This window comes from Podarcis melisellensis, assembly GCF_964234715.1.
Source record: "Podarcis melisellensis genome assembly, chromosome: 10".
NCBI classification, from domain to species: Eukaryota; Metazoa; Chordata; class Lepidosauria; order Squamata; family Lacertidae; genus Podarcis; species Podarcis melisellensis.
Genome location: NC_138542.1, coordinates 24,360,142 through 24,370,327, shown reverse-complemented (window position 1 = coordinate 24,370,327; position 10,186 = coordinate 24,360,142). Strand labels below are relative to the sequence as shown.

Genomic DNA, 10,186 nt, shown 5'->3' with positions numbered 1-10,186 from the left:
GCTGTCCCCACACACCATTTTAATCCATGTAAGCATATAATCCTTTTAGGAGCTGTATTAAGACATTTGCCTGAATAATTTTGTGTCACAGAGCATTTTGCAAAGTAAGTAACTATATGCTAAAATATTTCATGTGTTGCCTTTTAATTTCATTTGGTTGGTACACCTCTGCTCTTCTTGTTGAAGCAAAATAAAAGGAAAACCTGTCCAAAAACATGCAAAAGAAAAAATGAAAAAACACCAAGCCTGAATATTTTAAACATTTAAACTGTTTTTCCATTGTTTTTTTTTTTTATAATGTACTATTTGCAAAACTGTAAACTGATTAATGGGGAACAATGCCCACTTTATATTCCCAAACTATACAATATATAGGTTATCGTTGTCTATGATATTATTTATTTAGAATGCTTATAATCTGCTTTATTGCTCTGAGAGGCCCTTCAAGCACCTTACAAACAATTCTCAGAATAAAAATCCATTGCAAAACTCAATTGAGAATAGTGTTTGAAAGTTTCTGGCCTTCAAGACATTGACATCTGCATAACTGCTATAAGAATTGCAGTTTTATTGATGTTTTTAAAATATGTGATCGTAAGTGCATGTTATGAAAGTAACTATTGTATAGAAGTCAGATACCAATGCATCCTAATGGTTTTAGTAGAATATATTTTATTCTAAATACTTCCCATATATGAAACTAAACATTGTTTTGCTATCCTATGGTTGGGAGTTCGGCTTGAGTATGTGGTCAAGGTGGGTCTAGGGATGGGAAGGAAAATCAATTTTCATTTGCAATTTAAGGAGAAACTGCCTAATTCATACTTCTTGAACCAATTTGCAAAACAAAACAGTTATCTTTAGAAATTCAAAATCTGAATTTTGCGATGCAGTTCCCTGACCAAGCAATGTATACCTAAAAGATGCATGTATCAGGGATAAGTGTGCCGAAGAATGCATACGTTAGTGAAATAACATGCATGTCTGCATGACATTATGGAAATTTGGTTGCAAAGGTGTGTGTGTTAGTCAGAACTGCATACAAAAATGTGTCCTTAGGAGAAGTTCACACTAAAGCGCTGATGAATTTTTCATTAGGATTTCATGTTGAGAACTGCATTTAAGATTGGGGAAATGAGGAACTGAGATACAGTGAAATTGTTGCATTTGTCCATCCCTACTTAGGCCTCTCTCTTTTTTAGATATTCTGAAAACATCCTACGGATCACTCTTCACACATGGGTGTTTTTCCTGTTATGCTGTAGAACACCACCCCACAGGCCAACACACAGAACATCATGTGTGCTGTCATGGACATGTTCCTGTTTTATCATGTGGAGGCCTTGAAAATGCGCAACACATATCCTCAAGACAGTGTGGGCACATGCATGATTCTTACATGCATGGGGATAAACCTAGGATTTTCATACAGATGTGCAAGGGGAGGGATGAAGGCCCTAGCTGTCTAGGAATTATGACGTGGGACTAAATCAGACACATAGCCAAGAACTACAGTTGTTCTGTAGCTTGTGGATCAGGAACCAATGCAGGTCCCTGGAACTTTAAATTCATTTCAAGCCTCTTGGGGATGGTGACCTGAAATGCTTTTGCATTCATGAAGATTGATTATTGCAGTGCTTCCAACACCGCATGCTAAATGTAATCTTTGAACCCATCAACATTAGCATGAAGTACATGAGGGTTAAATTAAGAAGCTTGCCGTGAACACCAGTGCAATCAAGATGCCACTTCCCCTCCCAAAATTCTTCAACCCGTTTTTTAAAATCTATTAGTATACAGAAACAATACTTCTTTTGTTGTTAATAAGAATATCTACATATGCTTACAGCAGTTTAGCTGTCAGTGAAATCTAGTTGGTGCCACTACATTGACCAAAGGTGAACAGGGAGGCAGGTATTCCTCCTTCTTCCTGCAGAGCCATAAAATCTACTCCAAAAGGTCTCTCAACCTTGTGGAATATATATTTTTGTTTGGGTGTGTGCGCGCAAAGGACTGTAAATGGGAAGAGGAAACTTGAAAACAGCCTCTCTCGACTCATACTTTATGGAGCAACACAAACTGGATTCTACTCTTGTGTATTTTGGGATGGATTGCTCCAGAGCTATAGTGAAATGTAGAGCACAGCATTAATTTGGAGCAAGTCCTTCTTTGAAGTTAAGGTTTCCCTTGTCAGACTCAGGATGGTGTTCTTCAGCTATACACTGTGTGAAAAATTGCCCTGGGCCATGGATCTCAAATATCATGATCCCCAAATTAACAGTACCTCTCAGCAGAACTGACAAATAGGTATCAGGGTAATTATGATAAACTACACAACAGTGCTATTGTCGAGAATATCATTTATCAATCCTGTGGTCCCCATCATTCATGCATTTTACAGTTTGGGAATACAGTGACTTCAAAGAATAATAATCCATAATGGCTACATTCTCAAAAAGTCATGCTCACTAAACAAAATAATAGTAATAATAATAATCATAATAAAAGGTTTGTTGTATAACTGGAAAAATGTAAAATTTTATTCCAAGAAAATTAACAGGCTACACAGGTAAATTTTGGCAAATGCAACTTTATATTGAAATCCACACATTTGTATCTAAAAGAAGGAAAGACTCACAGACTCTAATGTATTTTCTAAAATACTAGAAATCATATTATATGCTTTCACAAGTTAAAATTGAAATAATTTGAAACAACCAATACACCAAAATGTGCAGAAAGTATAAACAAGACTGTGCCTTCAGTAGAATAGATGCTTCACAAATTGTGCAATATATCTTACTAAGGCTGCGGTCTCCCCATGACAGTTGTCTTAAAAATATAAACATACATTGTCTGCCTGTGTTTCTCAGAACAAACTAGAATGGGCAACATACCTTAGGGCGGGGGGAATATAATCCTAGTGATGAGCATACTGATTTGGGGAATCATGAGAATAAAAAAGGAAAGAAGGGATTTTAAGTGATCTTTCATGCACTCCCAAATGGCAGACTGGAGTTAACCGATTCACTTTCTTTGCTTATTTCTAAAATGCTAAACAAAATGGAAGATACTAGATAACCCTTTAAGGCAACATGTGGTTTATTCTGCGTAATGATTACTCCTTTGTCATGATTGGATAATCTCATTGATGTTGCCTAACAGACTGATATCTAGCTTTCGAAAATATAAAATGCATCCAATAAAAATTATAGCAAATCGTGATTTTTTTTTAAAAAAACCAACAAAAATCAAACGAGACATAGAACACAATTATATGCCAGTAATACTTCAGCCTGGAAACAAACAAACAAACAAACAAACCAGTATTTCGTTTCGTGGGGGATGGAGGCGAATGGCAGCAGGTGGGTGGGTGAAAGACGAAGAATGTATTTAGAGAAAAATAAAACCTAAGTTGAAAAAAACAACAAGGGGAAAACCTCCCCAGCAACAACCCAAAACCACAAAACTGCTTTGTAATGCTCCCCAGAACTCACAAGGCAAATGTGGGGTGATAATCCAATACTAAATGGCACATCTCCCATTGGTTACAGGACTTAACACAGTCCCCATATTTTTGTATTTGAAAAACAATAATTGTATGAAATGATCTAAAGGTCATCCAGTGTCTTAAATAGTTTCATCAACACATTAACCTCATGTCAAACTTAACTGATTCAGATGTCCAATTTTAATCTTTTTGTGATGGTCTTACTTTTATGTAGTGATATATACAGCATTGAGCGCTGATATATTTAGCACCTGCTACTTTCTGAATCACAATCTAGGTTTTCCACCACATCAAAGCATTTCAGGGCAGTGGCTCAGTCCTTTACTCTTAATTTACAAACCTTCGCGAGTGGCCAGCAGAAACAAGTTTAGGTTTCGAAATAGGATTAGAGATGAGCTATTGCAAAGATTGCAGGACGTCGTTGCCCAAATCCTTACAACCGCTGACAGCCCCTGTTTGATTTCCCCCTCCCCCCTTTTTTCCTTTTCTTCTCCAGACATGGCAACAGGCCACAATTGCTTAGCAGAGAAGGGTAGTGTTTTCACAAGGCTAAAGATTTTACAGATGCTCCCTCATATAACACAGTAAGGTTCCCTTGGTAACCTGGATTTTCTGCAGTAAAGAAGGGTTGTGCTGAAACAGCGCCTCAGCTCCCTGTTGGAGAAAATGCAGACAAAAGGATTGATTCCAGCTTGGGCAAAACTCATCCAAACAGCAGCCGTTAGAAATCCACCTGGAACCACAGGCCCTCTCGCGAAAACTCTCCAGTAACAGGCGACCAGATACGGGCCCCACAAGGTTAGGAAGAGGAATGTCATGATATAGAACATTCTGCTGATTCGTTTTTCCATTTTGAACTCGTCCAAGACGAGTAGCCTTCTCCTCCCTGTGGTGTTGGCATTTTGCCTGATCCCCAGCAAGGTTGGTGGCGTGGGACCCCTTCCGAATCCAGCCAGCCAATTTGCAGCTGCTTGACCACTGGCTCCTGGACCATGAAACGTCCAGTTCTGGCTCACTGCTGCAACAAACTGAACTGGCTTCATTTTCCTGCGATCGTGAACGAAAAAGATCAGCTTGAGGTAGACAAGCTGTGTGGCTAGAAGGATAAGGGCGAGAAGCAGCATAAATCCCAGAGAATCATTGGCTCTGAAGGAGCGATGCTGAAAGGTACACTGGTCTTCCTCCCTAATGAATGAATAGGTGCCCACATCCAACACCGGAGGGAAAGCCATAGCGACGGAGAGGGTCCACACCATACAAATCACAGCCAAACAAGTCCAGAAGGTCAGCCTTTTTGTATAAAAGCGGTGGTGGGCGATAGCTAAGTATCTGGTAACGCTTATGCAGAACAGCATGAAAGCAGTGTGGAAACAAGACAGGACCCCCAAGAAGGCAATCACTTTGCAAGTGAGAGTCCCGTACGTCCAAGATGAGCCATTTTTCACGGAAGTGAAAACAAATGGGAAGCAAATTGCAGATCTGAGGATGTCTGAGCAGCAAAGATCCAACAGGAAGTAATACGGAGCTCTGTGCAAGGTCTTGTCTTTGACTAGCAAAATGGAGATCAGAAGGTTACCCACCACACTGACTCCTATGATGAAACCCAGTGAAGTCAATTTCAAAAACGCTGTTAGAGGGGAGAGATTTTGTAAAATGTTGTCAGCTGCATGGCTGTAGTTCGCCATAGATGGACGAATGATTTGAATATTGCCTCAGTCAAGTCTCATGATCTAGATAGATGTGTAAGGAAAAAATAGATCCATACATCTTACTGAAAATATATTCCAAAAGCAGATCTGATCTGGTGTCTGTCTAGTCACATAGTACATCCTCTTTTCCGCTTCCTGATTTATCATGCCATCAAAATATCTGGAAAAAAAAATCAAGCTATCAGTCCTTAAGTTAACATACAAATGGTGTTGGGAGGTGCTAACGAATATGTTAATTTATGGAGAGCCAAAGGAAGTTGCAAGTTGGAGTACTATTATTTGTTTGAGGGAAATTCAGTGAGAACTGCACACTTACTATGCATTGCTTCAGTTTATTCCTTCTTGTTTACAATCAATTTTTTTTGGCAGAGTATAGGATTGTACAGTTCCTGTCTCTGAAGCTTCAGAGGCAACCCATTTCCTACATCATCATTCCGGTACTGGCAGCTTAAAAATAAAATTAAAAAATGCCAAGGAAGAATGGTTGCCCATAAATGCCCACCTTTTCTGTTGATATTGTGTGTGTTTCAGAGGCAGATGCTGTGTTGATATGGAACACATCCAAAAGAAACCCTGCAGAATGTATGTTTTTAACCAACTCGCCAAAGCATATTAATCACACCCTGCTAGTTCATGCACACTGAAAGGAGACAACAGGAATCCTGGTTTTGCAATGAACCAGTGCTCCCCTCCACCACGAGACTTTTAAATAAATACCTAAGCTAAAGAATTGCCATATGGGCATATATATTCTCCCCCCCCCCCACTTCATTGCAGTGGGGTGTGTGTCACCACCCAGCCATGTATTTACATAGCTAAATATGAAACGCACCCCTGGAAGAACGTCCGTCTGCTCCGGTTTGATTTGGGTTGTATTTTTGACCAGCACGGAATGCGAGGATCTGCGTCTGGCTAGTCAGAATTCCAGGATTTATCCTAATGCTGCCTGTCAAAATGTAATTAACAAAGACCCACTCTGCTGCTTGCAGGGCTCTAGCAGCCACTCCACAGCGGCGGCGGAGTCAGGCAGCCTTGCTCGCCTATCCCCATGGAGCGTTCCTCCTATGCTGTCTCTTCTGAGCACTACACACACACAGAGCATCTTCACAATAGATTCCACCATTCTCAGCTTTGAGGAACTACCTGCCTGCCTCCCTGCTTGCTTGCTTGCTGCGTAAACAAGAGCCTTGATCAGATCATGAGTGCATTGTTACACACGCAGGCAATACACATACACACACACACCATGAAACCAGCTTCTCCCACACCCCGAGACATGCACATACATACGCGAGGCAGCAAAGAGGCTTGGCTGCCTGACTTCTTTCTTCCCCAGCCCAGATGCTCTGACTTGCCCAGGGGCGCCAGATCTCCGAGCCAGCCCCGCCGTGCAGGCATCGTTGTCTGCCCTACGCTTCCGTTATGCAGCCCTGTGATAAAAAATTTCAAGACAACAACACCACCACCACACATACACACTCACGGAGCCAGCCTCCTTCCAGCCGCCAATTCCCTTCTCCCCACATCCCATCCAACCCTGCCCAGGAGATGATGCACACACACACACACAAAAATACACGCACAAACACACAAAGCCCCCCTCCCCCCCGCAATACCTGTTGGTGCTGGTGTGTGTGTGTGTGGGAGAGAGAGAGAGAGAGAGAGCCCACACCTCCCCACCCCCCCTCTCCCTCACCAGATCTCCTTTCTATTTGCTGGTATTTTCATGCCTGGCTTTTATTTCTTCCTTTTCCAGCAGGGTACCTTGGCGGAGGCGCTGGAGCCAGCGGGTCCGGGCGGCGCATGCTCAGTGCGCTCCCTCCAGCTCCTTGCCTCGTCTTCCCCTGTCGCAGCGGCACAATCTCGCTCTCGCTCTCGCACTAACGCAGCGGCGGCAGCAGCAGCAGCAGCCGACGCCGCCGGCTCAATGAGGGCAAGGCAGCCTCGGCAAGCGGTAGTAGCAGCTCCGGCGGTGGCACGCTGCCGCCGCCGAGTCTGGCGTTGGCCGTCGGAGCGGGGCGCGGGGTTTGGGACCAGCCAGCCAGCCAGCCGCCTTTGAACCCGCCCGCTTTCGAGGGAGGGGGCGGAGGAGCAGCTCCCCGCGCACCCCCTCCCCTAATCTCTCTCTCTCTCTCCCTCCTGATGATGACTGCATTGTTATTGCACTTGGCAGACGAGGGGCGGGAGGAGGGACAGGCATTCTTGGAGTCTCCCTCCTGCTCCTCCTGAACTCTCTATGCCGTCGGTTCTCCCCTTGGCAAAGGGAGCACGGCTGTTTGGTTTAATTGCAAAAAACCCCCACAAAATTATCCTTTGATTTCTTCCCTTTCCCCCCCTCTCTCTCCCCCCCCACCCGTAAAAAGGCTGCAAGACCTGCTGTGCCACGCTGCTGGTTGTAGCTAATGGGTGGTCAGGCTGGACCTCATTATCTCTCTCCCCCCCCCCACTTCTTTTTGTGGTAGTTCTGAAACCATTTCCAGAAAATGAAGCAAGTCTTAGAAATGTATACAGTACATTTATCTGGTAGAAGTCCCAACTTCTGGTGATTGTGTATGTGTCTGTATACAGCCATACCTTGGGATAAATGTGCTTCAAGTTAAGTATTTTCAGGTTGCGCTCCGCATTGATCCAGAGGTAACAGAGCTTGTTACTTCTGGGTTTTGTCGCACGCATGGTAAAAAATGACGTCACGAGCATGCGCGGAAGCGGCGAAATGTGACAGAATGGATCCTGTTCACATCCCGAGGTACCAGTGTGTGTGTGTGTGTGTGTGTATATATATATATATATATATATATATATATATATATATATATATGTGGTACCTCTGGTTACGTACTTAATTCGTTCCGGATGTCTGTTCTTAACCTGAAACTGTTCTTAACCTGAGGTACCACTTTAGCTAATGGGGCCTCCCACTGCTGCCGAGCCGCCGGAGCCCTACTTCTGTTCTTATCCTGAAGCAAATATACAGTGGTACCTCTGGTTGTGAACAGGATCCGTTCCGGAGGCCCGTTCACAACATGAAAGGAACACAACCCGCAGCGGCAGGCGGTTACGATTCGCCGCTTCTGCGCATGACGTCATTTTGCGTGTCTGCACATGCGCAAGCAGTGAAACCCCAAAGTAACCCTTTTTGGTACCTCCAGGTCGTTGCGGGATGCAACCTGAAAAAGCATAAATGAAGCAAATATAACATGAGGTATGACTGTATATATTTATACCCAGCCAGATGGGCAGGGAATAACAACAACAACAACAACAACAACAACAACAACAATTGACAGGGAATAACAACAACAACAATCATTCCCTGCCCATCGGGCTGGGTATAAATATTATACCCTATTATTATTATTTAGGGTACAGAAGGGGAAAGATGCATTTCTTGGGAAAGCAGGGAGCTTTGTCCCACACTAGAATTTTGAAAAAGAAACAATGGCATAGTTTGCACAACACTCTCACCCCAAGAATATTTTCTCCATTGAATTCAATGAAGCAAACTTTCAAGTAAGCATTTGAAGTAGCAATTAAAATTCATTATATGTTTTTAGATACAGTTTGAATGTGAAAAGCAATTTGCTATGTGTGTGTGTGTGGGGGGGTGCTTTTTAGGAAACCACGCATGTCCCTTTCTGGTGCCTCCCATGCTGTCATTGCTTTACACAGCATTTCTCTCCACTTAGGTCTTGAATTTAGGAATTCTAAACATTCTCATTTGGGGAGGTGAAAGAGCATGGCCTGCCTCCACCAGTTCCTGACAGTGTAAAAATAAGTGAGGGTTTTGTGTGGAGCACAGGGGAGATGTGCATTTCAAAGCTATGAGTTTCCAAGCTTCTTTTAATAGGTGTGGGAAGGGATCTATGCTTCCTGTTCAGCTTTGATGTTGCACTATCAATTAATTATGGTCTATTTAGGACCATACACCTGAGGGTTATTTTTTTAATCTGACAAGAACATATATGTGTGTTATGGGATTACAATATGGGCGAGTAGATTTTAGGCTTCACTCCCCGCCCCCCACCTCCTCTCCACAAGATCTGCAAAGCAGAACCAGGTGTAGAAGACAAAAGAGTGAAAGAACAAGGTGTCTCTGAGCCCACACTGAGTGTAGGAATTCATTTGCAACACCAGAGGACACAGTTCTTTCCCACAAAATTCCACTTCTTCACTGCAGCAGCCTGTTTTTATTTAATTATTGCATTGATAATCTTCCCTTTTTTCCCCTCCAAGGAGGCATACATTTGCCACTCCTCATTTAATTCTCTACAACCACCCTGTGAGGTAGGTTAAGCTGAGAGGCAGCGAATGGCCCAAGGTCCCCCCTTGAGCTTCATGGCTGAGTGGAGATTTGAACCTTGGTCTCCCAGGTCCTCAACTGATTCTCTAACAACTGCACCACACTGGGTGGGAAAAGCTGGAATTGTTTTGTTAAACATTTGGGAGTCAGAAATCTTTGCCAGCCAACTGCAGATAACCCAGAGATCTTCCACTACAACTCAGTCTGCCCACCTCTCACCTGGAACAAGAGAGTGGGGGTATGTGTCCAAAATTGCCAACACATTCCCTGACAATGATAAATAAATTATCAAGTTACTAATTTACCGTAGTGTGCATTTAAGCAGTTGACAAGATGGTCCTCAATAACACAGCAAGTGGGAGAAGAGCTGTATCACTTTCCTAACACTCCATTTTCAAATTAGAAGTGGAAATTTGACCAATGCTTGTATCCAACACTCAGAGTTGACCCATTAAAACTAATGGACCTAAGTAGGGCATGCTTATTCATTTCAATGGGACTACTCTGAGTAGAATTGACATTGGAGTCTCAGTGCTTGCTAAGAAGGTTACCTATGTGCTGTAGGAAGTTGTTGTAAATGTACATCTGTTTTCATCCTAACAAACAGGATTGCGTGTGTGGGATTGTAATATTCCGATGTTCTTTCTTCTCCGGCCTTTTTAGATG

At 42.9% G+C, this 10,186-nt stretch overlaps 1 protein-coding gene across 4 annotated transcripts; it reads right to left on the bottom strand.

The window, feature by feature from the left end:
• Positions 1 to 1,305: 1,305 nt before the first annotated feature.
• On the bottom strand, positions 1,306 to 7,338 carry GPR85 (G protein-coupled receptor 85). Of its 4 annotated transcripts, none has more exons than XM_081929060.1 (2): positions 6,837 to 7,338; positions 1,306 to 5,380 (listed from the first exon to the last, which is right to left on the bottom strand). In XM_081929060.1, the coding sequence occupies exon 2, from the start codon at positions 5,194 to 5,196 to the stop codon at positions 4,084 to 4,086; it is 1,113 nt and encodes a 370-aa protein (XP_081785186.1). In that variant the 5' UTR covers positions 5,197 to 5,380; positions 6,837 to 7,338; the 3' UTR covers positions 1,306 to 4,083. The 4 variants fall into 4 exon arrangements, with proteins under 4 accessions (XP_081785186.1, XP_081785185.1, XP_081785187.1 ...); XM_081929059.1 differs by having other exon boundaries at positions 6,917 to 7,338; XM_081929061.1 differs by having other exon boundaries at positions 6,985 to 7,338.
• Between the last annotated feature and the right edge of the window lie 2,848 nt (positions 7,339 to 10,186).

Coding starts and splice junctions, on each gene's coding strand:
- GPR85 (XM_081929060.1), bottom strand. CDS start 5,196: ATGGCGAACTACAGCCATGCAGCTGACAACATTTTACAAAATCTCTCC.